At 41.6% G+C, this 25,162-nt stretch overlaps 1 protein-coding gene across 1 annotated transcript in view; it reads right to left on the bottom strand.

Annotated features, from left to right (window-relative positions):
- Positions 1-713: 713 nt before the first annotated feature.
- raly (RALY heterogeneous nuclear ribonucleoprotein) overlaps positions 714-25,162 on the bottom strand; it is a 118,895-nt gene continuing 94,446 nt past the window's right edge. The window contains exons 5-8 of the mRNA XM_041959770.1: positions 21,855-22,018; positions 13,888-14,007; positions 5,060-5,250; positions 714-758 (exon numbers count right to left, since the gene is read on the bottom strand). Of these exons, the coding sequence (XP_041815704.1) occupies positions 714-758; positions 5,060-5,250; positions 13,888-14,007; positions 21,855-22,018 (520 nt within the window). The remainder of the gene's footprint in view (positions 759-5,059; positions 5,251-13,887; positions 14,008-21,854; positions 22,019-25,162) is intronic.

The raw sequence follows: 25,162 nt of genomic DNA, 5'->3' as shown, positions 1-25,162 counted from the left end.
CAAGACGACATTTAAGATGGCATCTGCAAGAAGTTAGCCTGTTTTATGTGTTTTATGTGCAGCTGGGACGGGAAAAAAGCTAGCTGAAATGTGGCAGGAACACAACTGCAGTGTATCTTAAAGGTCCCTGCAGACATGTTTTAAGATGTATATAAAACACCGTACTTAATGCCTAATAGGTTTCTAATATGGTTCCGCCACAGAAAAAGCTCTATTATCTTGTTATAATCCTTGAAATTGTGCCGATGCTTTCACCCTCATTAAAAATATCATGAATCTCTCATTATGCAAAGATGTGTCTGAAGTTTTACTGCTTCACAGGAGAGTCTGTGCGTTGGAGGCGTCAAGTTTCCACATCGCACATACACAGGTTGAGTATTGAACATTGGACCGCGATTGGCTTCCGAACCATGTGTGATGTCACTAATCGCGCTCAGTGGCCCACCTCTTTAAACTGGATTTTCAGTGAGCAAAGAGAAACTTTTCACTTTCAGCAGACAAATGTGAAAACAGCTTTCTAGTCTCTCAAGCATTCTACTGCATGGACAGGAAGAAATCGTATTTTTGAGTGGAGGGGGGCTTAAAGCAAAATGCCTGGGGGCAAAGACAAAGAGGCGAGCTGGGAAGATGTACCGCTCTCGTAGTTTCAAGTGTGTTTATGATTCAACAGCAAACAATCCGCAAGCCGGATTTCACAAACAGACACTCACCTCTCATGGGTGAATCGAGTCCATCTCTGATGATACGTGACTGTTCTCCTGAACAAAACAACAGAAGACCACAGTCAAAACACACACAGACACACACGCACACACAAATATGTACTGTAAGTATCCAAGTATTCGGCGCAATTGGCCTCAGATTATGATTATGTAAAATTTCAGGTCACATGAGGGCAACAGGGAAGGCTGGAATTCGGAATATTTTCATACAGATTCAGAAAAAGAAACCCTTTGTGAGTTTTATGTTATTCACAGCAAATCTCTTGGGAAGTTTATCTGCCATCTGTAGTCAACTAGTGTGGAATTAGAAGGGCAGAGAGCATCAGATCCCACAAGCAACAAATACAACATAGCGTCAATTACAGTGTACCATATATAACGCATTATGATGGGGAGGTTTTATAAGTATTTAAGCATTAGCCTACATAAATCATCACAAATAATCCATAAAGCAGACAACCGCTGGCGACTTTCTGACCTGCTACGAACAACTTAGTGCCTGTTATATATTCCTATCTGCTCCAGAAATAAGTCAGGAGGTAAAGGACAGTTATTGTTTTCCTTCCTGTGCAGCGGCTGTGGGACTCCCATAGGTTCTAAAAGAAAAGAACCTCCATCAGATATACATTCATTTATTCATTCGCCTAGCTTTATTTATTCAAGTCCCTGCAGGGGGAACCTTAATTTAACATGGTGCCGAGGTCCAGACGTACAGTAAGAGCAGACACGACTGAGATCCTCAAAGAAAGCTTTACTGGCCATGTGTGCACATAAAATGATTTCTGACAAAAGGCTAGTGTAGCAAAAATATAAAATAAACAATAAATACAATGAATGATGAAAATGAAAATGACAATATGTACGGATTTATGTTGAAATCTTCCAATAAAGGAAGAAGACATGGCTAAAACAAGGTCAATGTTAGAAGGCAAAGGAGCAGGAATTGATAGCAAAACGAATAAACAATAAAAACAATTAAAAGATTTAAAGCAATAACAATTCTAATCAATAAAACTTGTAATTAAATTAAACAAGGTTCCATCAAAGCCAAATAGTATGTGGGCCACGCTAACAGAAAGCAGATTCCTGCAGGGTGAGCTGTGTCTGAAAGGGGCTACAATGGCTACCAGCAGTCCAGGAGAGGGGTGCGGAGAGACGGCAGCAGCGTTCGTCAAACGGCTTCATAAATAAAGAAAGTTCTGATCTCTCCTGGTGGACAGAGCAGGCAGTTTATTCAGTAAAGTAGACAAAGGTGTGTCCCATAACCATCTCCAGCAATGAATCTTAGTGCAGAGTGATATACTGCATCTACAGATTTGAGAGTGGAACCGTCCATAAATAACGTCCCCATAATCCAGAACTGAAAGGAAATAATAAATAAAAAAAAAATAAAAATGAGTCCAAGCGTTTAGATATTCATGGCATTACACTCGATTTTATGGAGCTATCAACAGAGTGAATTTCCTGCATTCAAAAACAATATTATTTTGTCTCCGCACAGTTTATGACCAGTTTCAAGTTGTGAAGTTATAAGTTCTACATTCTTGAAGGAGGGTTTCTTGGACACTTTTTTCAGCGTACGGGGGCCTTGAATCTCTTACTATTTAAAGATCTGTATAACTTTAGTACTCTAACATACAAGCAAGTAACGGTTATCATTTTTTTCAGCACAGCCTGGATTATTTTAATATGTATGCTGCTATGATGCCACATAATATTAGAAATAGTTATAAGATCGTAAAGCCAAAAGAAAAACTAAAACAAAATTTGAATTTATAAAATTGTAACAACAACAACAAATAAACAAACAAAAAAAGTCTCTCTTGCACACAAGAGCAGAACAATTTACTGTACATTTGAACCTTTAGAACATACTCTTTTTTGGGGGGAGGGGGGGTTCCTAAATCTAACCAAGTAGTTTTGGTGCCTAAACCAAACTGTTTCAAGGTTTCATCATGTAGCTGCAGTGTCCTGTAGCTACTGTGTGTCTGCAAATAGACCTGCCTGCTTGCAAATATACCAAAACACCAAACAGAATAACACCTGCATGCATAATATGTGCACAATACGATGATTTCTACATGAGTTAGCGACTGTCAGGTTAGTATCTTTGCAGAGGATTTCATCTCTGAAGGATGCTTTCGTTCTGAACTAGAGTTCTAAATGAAAAGGACAGCACAGACCTCACCAATCAGGTTTGTAAATCTGCAATCCACCATTTTGTGGTTGGCTCAGCTTTGTACGTACAGTTCAGTAACATAGCTTTTGATGGGTAGTGATGAGACATAGAGTCAGTATGGCTGCCATCAATTTCATCCATCAGAACACAAAAGAGTTGTAAACAAATAGGTGAATAAAGACATAAAACACTGATTTATCATTTTTTAGCTGAGAACACCATCAGTTTCCATGACGGATCACAAAGACCCTGCGGGGATTAGAATCGCAATAAGTATAATCATAATATTAATCAAAATCAAAGGAGGGCTTTTCAATCATCAAATCAAGCACCACGAGGGGGTTAAATGATCTAATACAGGCATGTCAAACTCATTCCATAAAGGGCCGTGTGGCTGCAGGTTTTTGTTCCAACCAAGGAGGAGCACACCAGGCTGGAATCAATTAATCAGTTGGTCTCAGTCTTCAGCTGATAACTAAGTGAACCCTTGATGTAGATTGGTTGGCCTGGTGTGCTCCTCCTTGGTTGGAACAAAAACCTGCAGCCACACGGCCCTTTATGGAATGAGTTTGACATGCCTGATCTAATAGCTGTGAGTGTCAGCATGAATACAGTCTGCATGGTAATAAAGGACAGTGTCATCTGCGTAAAGATGGACATTGCAATTCTTCCATGAAGAGGTGATATCATTTAAATAAACTGTGAATAAGACTGGACCAAGGACTGAACCTTGAGGAACTCCTTTTGTAATTGGGAAAGGAGAAGACACACTGCGGCCAATCAGTTAATTCTGACATCACATGCATGGAAGTCGAACCACAAACTACACAAAAAGCTTTAACTAAAGCAACAAAAACAGCAGCACAGTGTTTTTATCTAATGCTGAGGCCATATTTTCAATAAGTGTGGAAGCAACAGAAATAGTGCCATGCTCAGGCCTGAGACCAGACAGAGATGCATTTAGTATGCACTTACATATTTTAACGGTTCATTCACGAGTGACTTAAGAACTTTTGCAAGACAAGTTTTGAAATGAGATGATTATTAATTCAGAATAACTATCACCTTTATGGAGAGGAAGAAGATAGGCAGTCCTCCAGACTGGTTTGCATCAAGGGTACGGATGGTTTGCAAGGAGTTGTCTCTACTTCTGGGCAGGCTCCATTCGTTGGACAGTATGTGCTGAAAAACGTGTTTTTGATTTGTTCTCTTGTTTGAATTTGCGCCGCCTCTTGTCTACCAATCCAATCAATGCGCATTGCCCCAGACAACCTGAGTCAGCCAAGCCGGCAATCAGTCGGCCACGTCAAGGCGGGTCGTCACGTCTTTGAACAAGAGCACCTCTCACCGCAGGTAATTCAACAATATTTTCTTTGTGAAATCAGAGAAGGGTTCTAACATTACTGCAAATTTCTCTTCGGAGATGAATAAAGTGTCTATCTATCTATCTGCTCAGTCTAAAGCTTATTTACCAGCAGTGAAAATGCTGTCAGCATTGAAGTGCTCGATGCTCGACCTCAGAAAACAGCTCTGTGTCAGTTCATGTAAATTAGTTAAATGAATAGTTATACTACTTATCACATCTTTAACAGGGTCACCAGTAACCTGTCATCCATTATATATTTTAAAAGTAAGCTTCCCAACACCAGCTTCCGTCCTGCTGGAGGAGAAAAGCTAAAGGAGATGCTTGCTCCAGCAGAAGTATTATGGAAAGATGACCTGCTGAACAGAAAACAGTAAAAAGTCGACAGAAGCTGCAGCAAATAAAGACCTGCTGTGTTAAAACTGAGACAGTTTATGGTGTATTTTAGTTTAAATGAACCTGTTGCTCAGTTTTTGTTGATTTTGAATAATTCCTACTAATTAACTAATCAATTAATTGACCATTTATTTCAATGCTGCACCAAAACTCTAATGTTGACTCCAATGTTGACCTCTTCAAAGCATCAGGAACATCGAGCCTGTTCGAATGTGCAGAACTTTTCATTCTGCTCAAGATTTTTCCAGTTGATCTTTGAGGAAACGTCTATAAAAAGATTTGTTTCCATTTGATTTAATGTTGCAGCCATAAAAACACGGAATTTCATATCAATCATTTTTCATTTTAAGTGTGATGCAACTCACACACACACACACACACACACACAGGTGTAAATACCGGCATATGCTCGTGGGTTCCGTCCTGCCTGTGCTCTCCCTCCTCCTCCTCGTCGTCTTCCTCCTCTTCCTCCTCCTCTTCTTCAGCTTCGCTGTTCTGTCTGTGCTCCTCCTCGTCGTCCAGCTCCGAGCTCGACTCCTCCCCTTCCTGCCACGCCTCCTCGCTCTTACACTCCTCTGCCTTCCTCAGCTCTGCACGAACCCACAGAGACGCACAAAAAAGCCCAAAGAAGAATAAACCGACCAGGAAGTGTCGCAGCGTCAGACATGAGAGCTACTGCTCGAATTCTCTACATCATCATGAAAGAGCTTCATCGTTTCCTCTACAAGTGTGCAATCACTGTAGTCCACCACAAGCTGATTGGTTGTGCTGATGAGCTTCAGGTGAGTGTCTTTGCACCATGTGATGAAGCTCTCGGTCAGTCCTCTGGACTCCTCTGCAAAAACAGTCTCTGAATAAAGACAGCATGTTTCTCATTGGACATAATTCACCGGAATCGTACATGTCAGTGTAGTGAGAACTTCCATTTCACCAGAAGAAACAAAACATTTTTTCATTTAATTCCTTCAAAGGCTTCATTACATATGTTACACGAGTCTGGACCGACATGTAATGTGAACGTAATCTGCAGCTTGACTGGTTGGTGGAGGGAAACAACCGCGAGGCTGTAATTCAAGTTAGAAATGTGTCTCCTGAAACAATTAGAAAGAAGAAAATCAGATACAGAACCAACGGCAAGTCAAAAATACACACAATACTTATGCTTTAAATGAGTGTGTGTGCGGACATGTATTACTCATGTTGTGAGGACATAACTCTGCTCACGCAGTCTCATTGCGGGGACTCGCCTTTCTTATAATAAACAAACGTGCAGACTAGCAGGGCCTTTAAATGCTCTGATTGGCTCATGTGTTTTTGGTTGGAAGCAGCCAATCACTAGAGCGTAGGCCGCTCTAGCATGGGACTGAATGGGGCACCACCAAGGTTACAACTGAATCCATGTTGTTTTCTCTGAGATTTCTCAGTGACGGTTTTTAAAATCTAAAAGCAGATCTTCTCATTAACTTATGCAGGTGTGACTGGATCCTTGCAGAACGTGGAAGCTGCATCAGACGAAGGTCATTCAAGATGAGCTGCTGGCTCGACTGACCTTACTCGCTCTGATTACTGTGGGACAGCCGGGCTCCCGGCACTACAGCAGTGTGACAGAACAGGGTTTGACCACAGTCACGTCTCATTACAGATCACACTCCAACAGTCAGGCAAGGTCAGGAGCGGAGACCCCGGTGGGACCTACTTCCCCTGTAAGTGTCTGCAGGCTGCAGCATTGTGCTGTAATGTGGAATCAGTCAGACTACACAGGAACAAGCCAGTCTGCAGGATTATAAATGTAAAGTGAGACCTGGACAGAAGAACAGTTGATCAGCATTCATGATCTTACTGTTTTATTGTTTTTTTGAGGTATGTGCCCAGGACTGCCTGGACAGCAGTATGGATATTGAGCAGATTACAGTTTATCCCAGGATTCTCCTGTATTTTACTTTTCCTTTCCGGTGTCCTCCTGTTTAAATACTCTCCCAAAAATCTCCCGTGTATTTAACCTTTTGAAATATAAAAATTTAACATGTTTGCTACAGCAGGTGGCAGCATGTAAAACATGAAGTGATGAGGAGTCAGTCAAACGTTACCTGCCAGCAAAACATGAAGAAAAAGAAGAAAGATGAAAGTGAGGGGGATGCAGCACCTGTCAAAAAGGATAAAAGTTTACGCAAGTATCTCGCCCAATGAGAGGAGGCTTACACATACTCAATGCAGGGCAACGTCAAAGTGCTTTTTGTAAAATATGCCGCACAGATTTTAATGTAAAACACAGAGGGAAAAGCCACAAACCTGCTGAGCATGAGCAGAAACATGGTCCACCAGTGCCTCTACCATCCATTTTCATCATGACCCTCTGCTAACTGTCGCCTCACTGAAAATCACAACTCAGGCATAATGTGTAAGTGACGTGTACATAAGGACACAGCCCTGCAAGGGTGTTCACAGCATTTCACTTTCAACCAGGTGTCTGATTCTGACCACCTGACTGTCGTCACTTCATGTAGGAGCCAGCTAACCTGATCCTTGTTGCTCTGCTCAGGGGTCACTATGTGCAGCCTTGTCTAAATGTAAGGTGGATGTGGTCAGGGCGGTGGGACGGCCTACACACTAATCATATGATAGGATAATTAAACACTTGAGTTAAATAAACCAAAAGTAGCTCGACCTTGCAGAGTTAACAATTCAATAATACAACATATAAAACTCCAAGGGGCCATTTTTTCTAGTGCGCTCACCTTTAATACTTTGGGCTTTGCTGGTAATACGTGTGTAGTTGTGCTCATGCAGCATTTTGAATGCAGGTCTCGCTGCTGGCACCGCTGCTAATGTCAGCAGCCAGAGAAGAACATGCAGCCCACAAACATTCCACAACAGGCAGAGGAGCTCGGCTCAGGCCCGTGAGAGCGGCGCTCCTGGCTGGACTATTCTGTCACGAAAAACCTCCTCTTCCTCCTGCGGTCTCCGTCTCTGAAGAGCTGAATATTTTATTTTTAACTTAAAAAAAAAAAGCACGTTGTTATTGTTAATGCTTAGAGCAAGTTTGAACTATCGGGAAGCGTTTGTATATTTTGGCTTATGACAGTTGAAGTTGACTTTTGCTACACGTCCGCATCTGTTCTTCGTTTGCCTGCAAATTCAATATCGCTACCGATAAATAAGCAACGCTGAAGTTCTGTTTGTGGTCCTGCAGACCGCGGCCACTCTGTAACAGCTCAAAAAAACATACGTGACATTGTTTTATCATCCTGATTCTTCCTAATTATAGGACTTCTAAACGTGATTTTGAACGATCACATCAGCTGTAAAACATGATCATGCTCATAAACAATATGCTGCATAGCTGTAATTGGTGTGCACAGCACGACCCTCCCAAGGCACAAATAAGTATCTGTATCTGTATTTCTGTGATGGGTGTTTTATGGCAGTCTGTTCATCATGCTGTCGGTCCAGCAGAGACTCAGACCTGGATAACATGCTGCTCGCTGCCTTGACTGTGAATGAATTTGAGGCAAACAGAAAGAACATATTTGTTCAGCCAATCTTGCAAATGAAAACATGAAATATGAAACATGAAATATCGCTTTATTCTGTGCAATAACAATGCTTTAATCTTCACATTTGTGGGAAAGGAAGGGGGTCACCACTTATCTCTTATTATCTTCACACTTCTGGCTGTGGTACCTCGAACAATGAGGGAGTGCAGCCAGCCTCATTAAGACAACACGCCCCAGCAAGGAACGATCTCTGGCGCCACCTATGCGCCAAAACAACACCAGAGCTCTGAATCGCTTGGCAAAATATCAGCTGTGGGCTGCGATTCCCAGGCCTGGACTCAGGCACACACACACACACACACACTTCAGAGGACACTGCATGGACCTACACCACTCATTGCCTCACCTGAACCCTAACACAAACCAAGTCCTCACCCTAAAATTGAATGTTTCACATTATTTGGACTCGTGTTTTGTCCCCATAAGGCAGGCGAGTCCCCACAATCTGACTGCGAAAGCAGATTCATGTCCCCACAACACGAGTAATACCCGTCCACACACACTTGGTTTTGTTCCTGAGCCGCATCCCAGGCTCCTGGTGCAGATACAGGTTCAGTGCTGAACTCTGTCCAGCTCCACATGCTTTCAGAGCAACTCATCACATCTCAACACTGACCAGGCTGCTGCTGCTGCTGCTGCTGCTGCTTTCTTTCATCTGGCCGTCTCTGTCTATTCACTGCGGTCTCGTATTTTTACAATTCCTGAGCAATAAAGTTATTATCTTTATTTTTCCCTGCAGTTGCTATTGTAAACACACACAGTGACCTTTTACTGCACAGTTGGGGATATTTTGAAGTACGACAAGTAACATAAAACTTTACTTTTCATAATGTGACATGAAAAGGTACAATTCCCTTCATGAGGATGTATTTAAACGTATTTTATTACCATGTTGAATGGTTGCATGGAAGACATTTTGCTGGTCAGTGCAGAAACATGTGTGTTGTGCTTTTAATGCTTGGATGTATGCTTTTTATATTGTCCTAGAAGTTTTCCATCAGCAAAGATTTGCAATAAAAGAAAACATGTTTCTGGGCATCTTTTTAAATTGGTCTGCTTTACTTTGCGGTTGTCGTTTCCTAACTACACCCGTCCTCAAGCTCATGATGTTTTACACTCATCTCAGGGTAAAGCGGTTTGGAAAAGAACTATTCAGCTTTCGCAGCTCTGGTTTCCGCATCCTGAACATTACAAGCAAAAGCAAGTTCAGAGGTGAAAATATGCACATAATCCCGATGTCAGAATACTCCCGTGACGCTGCAGATTCAGAGCACCGCAGGCCTCGGGTCGACCACATCCCCTTCGGACTGTGCAGGTCCAGAAATGTGAAGTGTTCTGAACCGCAGCCTGACGGCAGATGGGAAAAATATGTCTTGGCCTCACTCAGTGCCCTCCTGCCTGCTGTTATCCTCTGCTCTTACCGTAATTGTACTGAACATTAGAGATACTAAACGACGTGAACAGATGTCAGAGTGATGATTGCCCCCGACTGCATGCTTGTCCGGCAGAATTTGACCTTTTTTTGTGATTTCAATTTTCAGTTTTGCTTCGGAGTGGACTGCATGTTTCTCATTTGCAGTTTTTGGCTGCAGCTGTTCACACTGGTTGGAGCTGTTCGGTGTTGTTTACTGTTTTTATATTGTTTGCATGAATTGAAATGGGAACAATTAATCTGCTTCTAATATGATTTTAAATGTCTTTTACAAAATACATGCAAAATCAAACAACCTACGGAACATATTGAAACATGCTGTTTCCATCTGTACGAAAGTGACATGAAAAGTTATTATGGAGCCATTGCTGAAGCGTCCTTTATGAAACGAAACGGACAAACCTCGTTTTTACTCTTTTTGAGGCCAGACTGCATGCAAAAGCCAAAATAAATACACATCATGAAATCCTGCATATATGGAACTATTAACTGTAGATTTACAGTCAACAGACAGAAACACTGTTTGTTTTTCTGCAAAAATAAGCCTGCAATTACGTTGCACCTTTGGTTTTGCCCAAAATAAAAGTGTTGCCAAAGACATGCTAAACAGAACGGGAGGAACAAAAAGCCATATTATTAGTTTGAATCAGGTATAATCTTTCTTTAAATTATATTTTTTGTCTGTCACTCACCTATAGTACATGTTACTCCGATCATATTGAGCAATAAGCAAACAAACAGTTTCCAGCGAGACACGTTAGCGCTCTTGATGACAAATAAGGATTATTTTAAACAGACATTATCTAAATTCTTACGAGAGCATGGAATCACAGGGTGCAGTGACGGAGCAAAGGCGTCACCAAACACACAATGCAAACCACAGTCTTGCAGGGTGTGTCCCTTTTATGGCACTTAAACACACAGACTCAGACAGGATGTGCCTGAATGTCTGAATCGAGCCATGTTCGGCGCTGCTTCCGTGCTCTACAAACTTTAGTAGATCTGGTGCTGGGTCACCTGTCAATTGCCTCACAGGGCCAGAACAGTGGCCTCGCTGACGTGTCTTCACTCAGCTGTATCCACGACACCCGCCGCCTCGGGGAACCCCGAAAGACGACCGCGGATGTGTGCAACACGGCTCGCCTCCCTTTCCTCTGCTGCCATCTGGGAAACACAGCCTTCCCGCCGGCGCTCGGACTGATGAACAGATCACTAACACATCATCACACACGCACAAGATTTATGAATTGCTGCGTCTACATATTTATCGCACTTAGTGAAGTACACCGAGCACCGTATACATAATGTACGATATGAGTGACATCTTTTATTCATAAACTTTGACTTACTTTATTTTTTTTTTGTACGTTGTAGTTTTCAGAGCTTGGATTTGTAGGGTTTCAAACTGCGTTTTATTGCATGGATTCCTGGTGGGTCTGAAGCAGATGCTCGGCCATAAATAAAATACAAAAGTTTGTACTTTATTAAATCACTTATTTTTTAGTGAAATATCTTTATATTTTGCCTTAGAAATGCTTCCCTTCTTTTCTCTTGCCAGTGGATAACAGAGGAGCTCGACCCTCACTCCCGGGGCAGCACTTCTGTATCGTGAAGGTTTATAATGATGGAAACTGAATGCAGTGGATACTGGGATATCAGCGCAGCTGAGCCAAGTACAGACAAACTTCAATTGTTTGCACATGTTGTCCATCTTTCTTCCTTCCATTTGCTCGAAAAAAGAGCAGCATTTGCTTTAAAATCTTGTCAGCTTTTAACTTTTGCCACCCAGTTTTCTTAGTGCAATTTGCAATATTTGCAATTACTAAATAATAATGTCAGCTGCTTACTGGCTGCTGAACAGGACATAAAAACTGGACAGATTTACAAAAAGAGTTGTTTAATTTAAGTGGAGGCAGGTGGAGCTGAGCTGAACCTTATGTACAGATAAATCAAAAGTAAAATGCTAAAAAGAAATAAACAAATAAATCTTCCACATATTGATAAGAAAAGAAGCCATAAAATCCACAGTACTTTTCCCTCCTTATTTTTCTTTTATTACCAGCTTGGCAAACTTCTCCTTGCACAGGTTTTTTTTCTTAAGCATCTTTCCACTGGCAGTTTGCTTTTGTTTCAGCAGGTATTTCATGATGGGTTAGGCCTGATTTATAACACAAATAAAGACGCGGCCTCGGTCACTTTTTCATTGAGCTGGGAAATCAAAAAAGGCCACGTGTGTCTTCAGAGGGGAGCGCAGGAAATAACATCAGCAAGACCAAACTTTCGTATTTCGTGTTATTTCCTGCTCCTCTCTCTTCATGTGACCTTCCTGTTCTTGGAGAGCACACGTGGCCGCCACACGAGGAGAGTTTCGGACGAGGAAGCGAGAAACAAACTTTTGAAGCCCCCGAAAAAAAAAAACCATGCCTTCGAATCTGAAGATGCTGCTTGTTCAGTCAGTTAGAATATTTGATGTTTTAGAGATGTTATCATTTCTGAAGCTTCATCACGGCTGTGTGGGTGTGATTCAATCAGATTGGAACAACAGCAGTCCTGATCGGTGCAGGCAAGTACGTGATAACACCTTTTTATGAGTACATATGTGAAAATATATATATTTGTCAGTCATACATTCAAACATGAGATGTTATTTTTATGTACAGATGTTATTTTATACAATGCAAGTCAGTTTGTGTCGATTCTGTTTGTGCACTCCTACGTTTTCCCATTGATTTCTGGACACAGAGTGGATTTTTTCTAAAAAGAGCCTTTATTCCACCCTGTGACACTTCATAATCACATCCATGGTAGAAACTAGATTTTCCATTTGGCAAGGTGAGTGACAAATTAAAGGAAAACCTGAATAAACGAATGCAGAAAGATAATGAATTCAGGTGCTTCCATGCAGGACACCAGGGCTCTGTGACTCTTACACTGCAGATGATATAAAAGTTATGAAATTGTTTTCCATGGCCTTCATACTGTAGATAGATGTTTGAGAAAGACATCATCTTAATATCTGTGAAGAGTGCTGTTCATTCCTCCAGTAGAGGATTTATAACGAGCACTGCAGAGGTTGTTCTTCATCGTTCTCCTGCACACGGACGACATGGATTTCCTCCAGAGTGTCGTTCACTTCAACGAAGCCCTCTCACCCTCATCTTCAAACCCCACTGCTGAGCGCCCTGCGCTGCCTCCTCAGTGACCTCAGCAGTACCACTGTTGGCTTCATTGTCTCCAAACCCTTTAAATGTTTTTAATGGATGAGTTTTGGAGCGTTTTCTCACAGATTTAATATTTCACCAGTATGAAACTCTCGGCATCTGCCAAGATATGAGTGTCCTTCAGCTCCGTGCATGCCAGAGCAACGGAGTGCCTCTTAAAACTGCTGGGATGCAGCTTCTCTCAGTCCAGCAATTAGCTGTTAGAGCTCTGTGCTGCAGTTTATCATCTGTTTCGGTCATCTTTAGGTCAGACTTAGACATTATTCCCCAAATTTAAATGAGATTAAAATTGGGCTAAATTTGTTTGTGGGAAAAAAAAAAAAAAGTTTTTCTAGACATTTTGTTGAAACATAATCAAGCATTTAGGTGACAATTTCTAGTTCAGACCTGCATTATAATAGAAGACAATCACTGACAACGCTTCTTTTAAGTGCTCCTACATAGATACTGAGGCTGTTTTATAGTGCATAGTGCATATGCATAATGTACAAATATCATTATAAAAATACGTCTTGGTTCAAGGCTAGCAAAAACTTTGAATTGATATTGAGCTTATGTTGTTTTATAATTAAAGAAATGCCATCAATATCAGAAAGTTAATATTTGTGTTTAATGATACAGTTTCAGAGCCTTCTTGCTTCTGTATCTTCGTGTGACTCTACCAACAAAAACGTGCTTCAAGCAGCTCTTTTTTAATGTAGCTTCATCACTCAGGAGCATCTTCAGTGAAAGGTGGATGAAGTCTTATGGGCTCTTCTGCATAAACGGGAAAAGCTCTTTATAATTAGCGTCTCATTCACACACACTCACACAGCGATGGCGGCAGAGCCAGCATGCAGAGCCTTAGCTTCAAGTGACCAGGAGCAATCTGAGGTTCAGCGTGCTGCTAAAGGACACTTTGACATGTGGACCGGGGGAGATCTCACCTCCTGCACCACATGATGCATCTTCCCTGAGAAAGACACACGTCAGTAAATGTGTGTGTGTGTGTGTGTGTGTGTGTGTGTGTGTGTGTGTCACCTGTGGCGGTGATGTGTGTGTCTTCTGTGATCTGCTCCAGTCTGCCCAGCAAAGCTTCGATGTTGGCTTTAATCTGAGTCAGCTCTGACTTGATGGCCTGAAGCTCTGTCCCCTTCACTGCTGGTGGAGAGACAGAGAGACACACAGAGACGTTAGCGTCTGTCCTGAGCGATGCATTTAAGGTCAGAGGCGTACAAACATTAGGGTGCTTCAGGAACTTTCTCGAGACGACGGGACACTTCTTTAAGACTGGATCCCGGGGAGAGCAACAGGGTTTAGAAACACCGCCGCGTTCAAATGATCCTTAGCGTGAGCCAGAAAATGACTTGTCGCCATGACGCCGCCACCATCCTGAGTTTTGAACGGCAGACAGGAAGAATCACGGAGTCGCTCTTCCAAGGAAATGCTGCAAATGCATGAGCTCATCTGGAGGAGGAGGAAGAGGAGACGGCGGTGGCGTGACAGCGAGGCGAGACGCCTGCCAAGCAGCAGACCACTGCTGAGACATTTTCCAGCCACAAAACCAGATATCTGAAGCCAAAATGATCTTTTCCTAACACTAACCGAGTGGTTTCTGTGCCCAAACCTAACCAGAGCTGAACCACAGCGTCCTCACAGCACAGCATCGAGCAGTAAAGTAACGCAAAGGTTCTACGCAGGAGCGAGCAGCGCTGGCGTTTATTCTGCCGACTGCTTCGAAAATGTGAGAGCAACACGGGAGGAAAAGCCAGAGAATCACCAAAAACATCAGGAATCATCCTCCGGGATCCACGAATATTCGTACCAGATTTCACGACGGTCCGGCCAACACATATTGAGACGTCTTGCTGCGGGTCAAAGTGATGGATGAAATGTTCTGCGCTGCGAAAAGCGAACAACTTCTTCATCGTTTCACCACCGGGGCCCCGGGACGTTTCTTTGGAGAGGATTTAGTGATCAGATTGATGGTAACGTATTCGTGTTTTCAAAATGTTGCTGCACAAATACACAAATCTGAATTGTTAGTATATGTTATGTTTTGCTTTATTCAGAATTGCATCCAGTGAAATTTGATTTACTACAATCTGCGAGAAGCTTTGAAAAAAACAAACAAACCAAAAACAGATTTGAAGTTGTTTTGATATTTTTCATTTTTGCATTAAATTCACTTATTCTGTAATTACTTCCTGCGCAAGATCGGCACATCTGATTGTGACTCCTGCTGGACACTTGAACCTTTTGCACATGAATTCATACTTTTTTGTTTGTTTGTTCTGCAATAAAGTGACACTAAAAATTCAGACGACTGCGAAGGGCCGAGGAAGAGGAGGGTGGAGGGGATGTGATGAGTACATTAGTGGCAGCAGAGAACAACTGGAGCCATGCAACACATCTGGTGGTTGTTTTTGTTTCACTACAATGAACTCACAATTACTACCATATTTCACCAACTGTGTGTGTGTGTGTTGCTCAACACACACTCACCACTCCCTTCTTACCGTCTCTCTCACTTTCTCATCTCCTTTCTCTTCCTCTTGTCCTCATTTCTCTCACAAGTCCTTCCTTCTCTTGTCCACTTGTTTCCTCTTTCCTTTGACTCTCTTTCCTTCATGCATCCCGTCACTATGTTCACTTATTCCCTCTCTTTTTTCTTTCTCTCCGCCCGTCTCTCTCTTCGCTTTCCCTCTCCTCCTTCCTCTCTACGTCTCTCCCTTTGTGTCTCACGTCCTCCTGCTGTCTTACGTCTTTCTCAGCATCACCCTTCCTACTTGTCATCACGTATCTTCACTTCCTGCCTGTTTTCTTTTTTCTTGCCTTGTTGCCGTCCTCTCGCCCTCGTCTCATCTCCACGTCTCTATTAGCTGTGTCAAGAGAAATGTCTCCGTGCAGAAAACCATCTGAGTTCAAACCGAAGCAGCTGAGACGCATCTCGTGGCCGGTTACACTCAGACACAGACACACAGTCATGTTTCCATCACTTCAGGGGACATTCCATTGACTGACATTCATTTTCTGGAGGTTCATCCACCCTAAAACCCCTTAACCTTACCCGAACCCATAATCATACAAACCCTTCACCACTTCCGAACTCTTAAACCCAAAAAACCTTAACCTTACCCTAACTTTAACCCTAAAAACCATTAACCTTTCCCTAATCCTCGCCCTAAAAACCCTCAACTTTACCCCAACCCGAAACTCTAAACACCCTTAACCTAACTGTGACCATAACCCTAAAAACCCTTAACCTTACCCGAACCCATAATCATAAAAACCCTTCACCACTTCCTAACCCTTAAACCCAAAAAACCTTAACCTTACTTCAGCCCTAAAACCCTTTAACCTTTCCCTAACCCTCACCCTAAAAACCCTCAACTTTACCCCAACCCGAAACTCTAAACACCCTTAACCTAACTCTGACCATAACCCTAAAAACCCTTAACCTTACCCGAAACCATAATTATACAAACCCTTCACCATTTCCTTACCCTTAAACCCAAAAAACCTTAACCTTACCCTAACTTTAACCCTGAAAACCATAATCCTTTTTCCTAACCCTCACCCACAAAACCCTTAACTTTGCCCCAACCCTTAACTCTAAACACCCTTAACCTAACCGTGACCATAAACCTAACCCTAAAAATCACCTTACATTAACCATAACCATAAAAACCTTTAGCCTAACCCCAACCCTTAGCTCCAAACACCCTTAACCTAACCATAACCCTTAAAACCCTTACACTAAACTAAACCCAAGTGTTCCCAAAATTTAATGATTTACATAATGTGGACTGCAGACACACACACACACACACACACACACGGTACTGGATAGCACATTAAGAACACAAGATAAAATTAAATCCAAGAACTGCACACTACATGAAAATGTATTAACTTTGTATTTGAAAACTTGAGACGAGGCCTCACTGGACTAAAACTCCTCCAACTCTGGTTTCAAATTCTGATGATTTTTCAGCTCCGACACTTTAAAGTGCCAGACGTGTCGAGCTGCACAAAAACCACAGTGAGCAAGTATGAGGAGACTCCACAGACGAATGCACTGATTGACCTTTTTTTTTAATTCATTAGCATCCTAAGATCGTCACTGTAGCTTTAAGCCACAAAATACTGGAATCAAAGGGTGAAAAAAGATGCAAACTGACAGTCAGTCCGAAATCAGCAACCAGCGTGGCTACTTCATTTGAAAGCTACCAGCAGCCACTCTGAATCTCTGTGATCCATTTCAGCTTACGTCGATCTCGGTAAAAACACAAGACACGATATAATAAAGCCGAACAGTCGTGGATAGATGTGCAACTTCGCCGTTCTCATTTTATCAAGAAGTAACTCAGCTGACACATGATGTTATTAGATCCTGCTGATGTTTTCCTGGTTCTGTAAATAGAGAAACACATCACTGGCAGGCAGATATCAGACGCTCGTTTAGCCTGTTGGCCAGAATCTCAAAGATCACATTTCTATCAAATAATGCAATCCGGTGGGTCTAAAGCTGCGTCTGCTCCCTCCTTACGTCTGAATAAAACTCAGATGTTATAAATCACTTTGGGTAAAATTTGATTCTCCCTAAAATGAGAAACAATTCTGAGGAGGAACAAAAGGCACAAGGGAAAAATTTGAACATCTTGAACTATAAACTCCATTTGAAGAGTGGCTGCTTGGACCTCCCTGACAGCATCCCTGAGTTCTGCTGTGCAGAGCGTCAACGAAAATAAATCAGTGTGGAAAGAGAAAGGAAGAATCTCACAATGCTGAATTAATAACATGAATGTGATCATCCACTGTTAGCACATAGATCAGCTTGCTGCTGTCAAGCCTCAGAACAACCTGTGACATTAAGTTAATTGATAAATTGATGATGCTAATAATGAATCCTGTAACTGTCTGGAGCAGTCGCTCAGCCCTCTGCAGTATCCTTATTATTTGTGCATAGAATTATTTTTTTGGCCAAAATCCTGACTTTTTTTTGGGATTTTTCCTGCAGCCAGGCAAAGCTCCTGTCACTCACTACCACAATATGTCTACTACTACTTTCCCAGTGGAATCTCTAATTCTAGTTGTTAAGTTTACAGAGCTACGAGCCGCCATTGCCAAAAAATGTATAGCAGTGAAATGGAAGTCATCTCTCCTGCTGCTGGTTGAACAGTAACATACCTCTGCTACTGGTAACTGGTTAACCTGCAAATGGACACAAAACGTCTGTAGGTGGCATGAATTGAGGCTGAGACACATCTGCATGAGGCCAAAACTGATCAAAAAAAGAGGCTCTCACACCAAAGCTCCATGACTCCATCATGAACATACCAAGCTGACAATGTGAGCATTACATAAATGATTCATATGAACATTTTCTGATCTGCCACCACAAAGGGTTAAAATCTGGTTAACTTCAGGTAACTATGTATGGTCAAATATGGTCATAAAGGACAACATCACTGTTGCTAACTGGATGCTAACCACAATCTCTCATCATCTGTTCTGTTAAAGCCACACCTGAACTTTAAGAGGCTTTGTAGTCTTTTTTTCTGGACATATTTTCAACAATGGACCAACGCTGTGATTTTCTTGCTGAAGGCCGTCGTAGTGAAGAGATCAAAGGGGAATAATGGCAAGTTAGGTTGACTGAAGATAAGTTCTTCTCTGTAAATTGGCAAATTATGTAGTAATGTCCTTTTGACTCCGGAGTCATGGAAGTATCAGAGCTTAAGTCTAAATGTTCACCTCGTTTCTCTAACCAACACTGCCACAGTGTTATGATGTCAGCTTTGATTTTCATTCATTAAAATAAACTTAAAAAAACACCTTAAATCATTTATAAAAATACTCTTCTTTCCTCATTTATTCTGGGATTATTTTTGGCGACATCCTGCTTAAGATTCATGCAGTTTTAACACTGCCTGCCAGGTAACACTACAGCAGGGGTCACCAACCCGGTGCCCGCGGGCACCAGGTCGCCCGCAGCATCCACATCAGTCGCCCGTAAACCAGTTCTAAAAATAGCACTAATCACGAATTAGCTCTGTCTAAAATTTTATTTAATTGTGTTGCTATTCTTTTTGAATTACATTTACAGTGATGTAAATTTAAAAACGAATACATAAACGTAAAAAAAATGTATATCATAAAAAAGTTTAATATACGAACTCTGACGTAGTACGGGTCGGAGGTCAGTCTAGTGCGCATGACAAACCAGCTTTGCTGAGACGAGCTCGTGAGCGCTGCAAAGATGAGGAGACGAACGCGTTTTCTACCCACAAAAACAGCAGAAAAAAGGAAGAAAACTTATCATTTTCACAGTGAATGGGAGGAAGAGTTCTTTTTTACTAACGTGAAAGAAAACTGTGTGTGTCTCATTTGCGGTGCGACTGTGGCGACGGCTAAGCGGCACAACGTGGAGAGACACTTCAGTACACGTCACAAAAGCTACCATGATAACTACCCAGTCGATTTTTGTTAAATCTTACATAATTGATAATTTGTACTAACATGTTTCAGAGTTTATGATTTGATAAAAACTGTTAGTGGCTAGTAAAAATTGAAAAAGATTTTCTGCAAAATGTTGTGGAAGTGATCATTTGAAAATAAAACAATTGGATATTGCATATTGAAATGTATCTGTTTCCTACCTTGTTTAATCATTCTGAATAACTATTGAGATGGATCATCTGCAATCAGTGTCTTCACATAGAATATCATTAATAATAATATAAAATTAAAGGTACACTGTGCAACCTTGTTATTTCAGAAGTGTATTATCAAAGTGGTAGCCCTTTGCATTACTCAGTGCCCTTGAAGTAGCTCTTAGTTTCAAAAAGGTTGGTGACCCCTGCACTACAGTGTCTTCAATCAACAAGATTTCTATTATGTTTACAGTGTAAATCACATTTAAACTCCACCTGCTTAGATATGGATCTATTCTGCTTTCAATAACACGTCCAGGTTCCGATTCGTGTCACAGTGGAGTAAAAAAGACAAAAAGATACAGTCTGATGCTGAGAGACTGCAAGAGCAGATCAATAATGATACCTGGAGGACAGCAGGAGGCCAAATATGGAGCTGCTGGGATTTACCAAGGCAACACATGACGTTCACTGTAGATTAGACATGAAATAAAGCCCGAGATGCTGATAGCCCCTGATGTCTCTCTTCATATATCAGTTAAAAATTAATCTGTGACAAGGTTTGGTTTATTTTAGCTCTCCAACACGACTTTCACAACGTTGACCTGGAGGGCCTGTGATTCAAAGAGCGTCTCTGTGACCCGGAGCTCAACCGGCTTCACGTTGGCTTGTGGTTCTGCGCTGAGCGTTCGGGGAAAAGCACAAACTGTCAGTTCTTTATTTTGAGCTGCCAAAAGAAGTGAGTGATAAAGAGAAAACTCCAGTGTGTGTTCTGTTTTGATTTTACTTTTCAAAACCATTTGCAATGCAAGTTTGATGAGTACACAGAAAGACACTCAAATCAGTGACATGAAAACGGCTTTTTGAGCTCTGCACTTGGAGAAATCCAGTGAATCTCAGCAGAAATAAACAAAAAGAAAAAAAGTGCTGCCGGGATGGAAAGGTTCAGGTCGAAGTCAAGCATGAGAGGAGCTTACGGGACGTCGGCGTCTCTCTTCAGATCTAGACCTGAACGTGATGTGAAATGAATGTTTAATGAGCAAAATGCAAAAATAAAGTGACAACAGTCGCCCTGATGCTTGAACCTTCCGCTGACATGTAAAACACAGACTTGAAAGATAGATGAGGAGGAAGTTTGGGTCGCAAGGGTGGAGTTAGTCAGAGTCAGGGAGATGCAAAGGAGGAAATAATAAACAAGAGAGAAAAGGAAGAGGGACATAAAGACAGAGAGACAGTTCAATGACATGTGAGGATATGTGAATATTATAACAACAACAAGAAGAGTTCAACATACTTCAAGTTTACAGTCACAGCCTGGAAATCTGACTTTTTACCTGATTCAGCTGCAGCTATTGCTGTTCCTTCTGCAGTCGTATGACGAGTACCGACACAGTAGTGTTTGCTATTACTGCATTTCCATATCTCAGTGTACACATGGTACGTGATGGTTTGTTACTCAAAAGCGTCTGGGAAGTCGTCCTCAGAAAGTGAGGTGTGAAAACATCGGCATGTTCTTTCTCCAGTTCTGATTTAATTGATGCTATAGCAGCAGCTACGCTAACCTCTTTAGGAGCCACCATTGTTTTATTTACTTTACTGATCCCAAACTGGGAAATTACTTCTCTCACTGAAATAGACATTGAAAACACACATGCAACATGCAGTGAAACACACAGGAGCAGTGGGCTGCGTTCAAGCGCCCGGGGGACATATTTGAGGGTTAAGTGCCTTGCTAATGGAGGGGGAGGGGATACTCCACCACACCCAAATTTTTTGTGCCGGTCCGGTGGGGGAATTGAACCGGCAACCTTCCAATCATAAGCCGCTTCAAACAGAACCACATCTAAACAGCACCTGTGGCTGCCAGCAGTTCCTCACAGGACGCCGTTTAGCCTGGATCACTGGCGCGATGGATTCTTGACTCGCGGGATCTCACATGATCATGTTATCTCATAAATCCAGCTGACTCGCAAGGTATGACTAACATATAGTAGATTTCAGAGGCTGTTTAATTTTTATGTGTTTTAGTTTGCTAACTTTGTTAAGGATGGACAGTCTAGTTTCTTTGATTTCTCCTGTATTATATAGAAAATATTTCCTGCCAGTGATTCAATTCTGTTGAAGTCAACGAAATTGTCCAAGTCAATTATAAAAACTTAATTAATCTATTCATTAACATACAGCCTACTGGTTTGTGTTGTTTTGCAAAATGTGAAAAGGAAAAATGCTGTTTACGTCAACCGTCCGCGAAAAAACCATGAAACAGAGTCACAGTTTCAATTTTCTGGATTTTTATAAATATGCCAAACAGACAGACAGACAGACAGATAGATAGATAGTGGAACTCACATCTCTGTTTGTTTCCGTTGCTGGTGGGGAGGACTGAGGCGTTACGCGCCAGCAGTTTGACCGGCAGAGATTTGACCCGCCGTACCAGCGGCACCGCCACCCGCGGGCGTTTGACAGGCACCACCCGAGGGACCGGAGACACCCTGCCACGGTACTCAAATAACCTGGAGAGAGACGGGAGAAGTCAGGAGGGACGACAGAAACAACAGAGGGGAGAGGAGGAGAAGGGGAGGAAGAAAGGGTCGAAAAGCAGGGTCAGATGAGGAAGAGGGGGGGTTATGGAGACAAGAAAGAGGAGAGTTGAAAGAACGACCACTAACAGTCTATCAAACAGGATAAAAAGGTGAGTATCAGTGATGTTCACTGTCATTTACACCATCAAATGTCCATGTGGGTTATCCTCACAATTATTAAAGCACAGAATAAGTGAGCACAGGAACGTGACATCCCATCATTCAGGTTCCAGGGAACTTGAGAGGTGGTAACACTGATTATACACTGATATTTATCAACTTTATCCCCCACAGGATTGAATAATGGGGGATTTTATACATCAATCTATGGTAGCTTCAAGTGTTTTCATTCATCCGATGTCCAATTTCTGTAAATATTCTTAGAAACAGACAATTATGGGTCACAGTGTCTCACTTGTTCCTGTTTTTCTTTTCTTTTTCGGTCGTATATTTTGGATTATAATGTGACAGACAATGCAAGCACATTCCTCCCTCTACAGGATGTCAGTCACAGTGATCCCTGCCCTAACAAGCCAAACACTTGGGGATATAGCTTAGCATCGCTAACAGGCCTCACCTCTAATTAGTTGAAGAGCCTTGGACGAGTGAGTGGACACAACCGAAAACAGACCATCTGTCTTAAAGTAGATCAAAATGATCTGCTTAGTTTCATTCAGCACAGGAAGCTAATGTATCAGGTAAAAAGATATTCTGTAAACAGATTAGAGATTTGGTAAATATTGTAAAACCTGCTCTGAAAATATTAAAGAAAAGTAGAAAGTAAGAGGAAATGGATCCCAAAAGGAGTGAGGAGGGGGAGTGAATGAGAGAGTGGAGTCTCTGGACTCTGCTGAGTCTCTTTTAATAAGCGAGAGCAGAAGGAGAGCTCATGGTTGTCATCCCATCAGTGATCTACACATGTTGTACATTTCAAATTCAAAGTATTTTCAATAGCATTTCATTGGTTACATGAAGTCAAACTTACAGGCAGATGATGCAAATATGGTAATCTCATATATGTGAGCTCCATGTCCCACAGAGCCACATGTATTACAACAACCACTGTTTCTCTTCAGATCTGATCTGATCAGATCCCAGATCAGATCTCTGGACACCCCCATTTTAAGATAAGATAAGATATAACTTTATTGATCCTACACAGGGGAAATTAAGAAAAAGCCGTCCAAAAATAGGTGAAACTCGTTGGTTTTGGTCAATCAGATAAAATTTTGAACAAAACAGTCTGTTTTTATTTGAAGCAATTCCCTCAGCTGCATTTGATTGAAGCATTTTGTACAGATGACATCGCTTCGTGGAGAAAATCCAGCATGTTGGACGCGGTGGTCAAGCAAAACAGTGTTAGCCATGCAAATGGAGATTTCCTTTGCCAAACGGCGAAGTTATGAAGTTGAAAACACAAGGCTGCTCTGTAGCTCTCTTTAAAAGGAAATATTTGGGTACAGTTCAAAAAACAGGAAATGGAAAATCATGTTTTTCATGTAGCAGTCTTGTGGAACTTAGTGCAGTTTGCTAACAAAACATCAACCGCTGTGGATTTGAAACAGTAGTTCATCGACGGTTATTCCTCCTCCAGTGATCTAAATGCTTTGGTGATATGTTATATTAACCCTGACACTTAAATACAATATTAAAGGATTAAAGATTATTAAAACAAACAAACAAACAAGACATTTCACTGTGACACATGTATATTTCTATATAAAACACTCCAAAATTCTATTTATTGTCTAAAACGTCAGGATAAACCAGAGAAAAGAGGCCACGGAAAAACATTATGTTTTGGTGTCCCAGCATGTGAGCCTGATTTTCTTGCGGTAAACCCTAACAATCTGGTGATGGCTACAACAATTATGTTTATGTGAATAATCCAATAAAATTGAATTCCACTGCAGTAAATGCTGCTTTTGCAAAACTTGCAATTTTCAATTTTAACACTGTGGTTGTTTTTGAGGCCATATTGGTGCAATAAAAGTAACGAGCACACTGTCAAAGTAGGTGAATCACATAAATATCAAGTTTCTCCAGCTCTTTGGTAAGAACTGGATTTTGAGACAGGGGCATGAATTTGGCGCTTGTTATGTCGTTTTTTTGCGTGTGTCAGGAGCAAAAGTTAGCATTAGCTACTGCTCACTGCTTACTGCTACTGTTTACGCCTGAACACAAAGTGAACAGATCAGTCAGCATTAGCTTATGACCAACTCCTCCAAATTAAGCAACATAATGCATTGTTTGTAAAAGCCGTCCAGAATGACACATAGCTTCGTTTTCTCATTGGCACCGCAGTGGTGAAGGTATAGCTAGGTTTACGCATGAGAACAACTTTAGTTTAGGGTTAGGTAAAGACCATGGTTTGGGTAAAAAGGTTGGGGACGTTTGTTGTCATGGTTACAGTACTAAACACTTTAGTGTGCAACGATTGTGGTTATGCTCAAAAGAAACCAGAAGTGCCTGACAGTGGAAAAAGTGAAATGAACATCCTATAACAAGATCACATTACTCCCTCCTCTGCTCCCAACTGACAGCCACAGTTTTGTCACTTGAACATATCTGAATGTAGTCTCTGGCCTTTTGCTGAAACAACTGATGCTCTCATTTTTGCTGGGAGGACAGTCTTAATCATGAAACCTTAAAATATTTAGGTTGAGCTACAGAAAAAGCTTGAATCCAAGTAAACAAAAAAGGTCATGTCAGGTTTTGTCATGGTCCTGATTACCTTTCTGAAAGAACACAGTGTTTTTCCTAAAATAATATTCCATCAATATTTTAATGAGAAATGTGGAGTACCCCAGGGCCCTGTCATTGAACCTATTCTCTTCTTATATTTCAGCTTTCTTTATGTATTTCACCTCTTGACCAAATTATAGGCAGCTACAGTATAAATCTTGACTGCTACGCTGATGATACACAGCTGTATGTGCCTGTAAAGGCTGATGATCAGGCTTTTTTTAAATTCATTCAGAGGCTTGTTTATCCACTGTGAAATCCTGGATGTCACATAACTTCCTGCTCTTAAATTCTGATAAATACTGAGATGCTGGCCACTGGCCCTGAACG

This window comes from Chelmon rostratus, chromosome 2 (genome assembly GCF_017976325.1).
Source record: "Chelmon rostratus isolate fCheRos1 chromosome 2, fCheRos1.pri, whole genome shotgun sequence".
Taxonomy (NCBI): domain Eukaryota; kingdom Metazoa; phylum Chordata; class Actinopteri; order Chaetodontiformes; family Chaetodontidae; genus Chelmon; species Chelmon rostratus.
The sequence above is the reverse complement of the archived record's forward strand: the minus strand, read 5'-3'. Positions and strand labels throughout refer to the sequence as shown.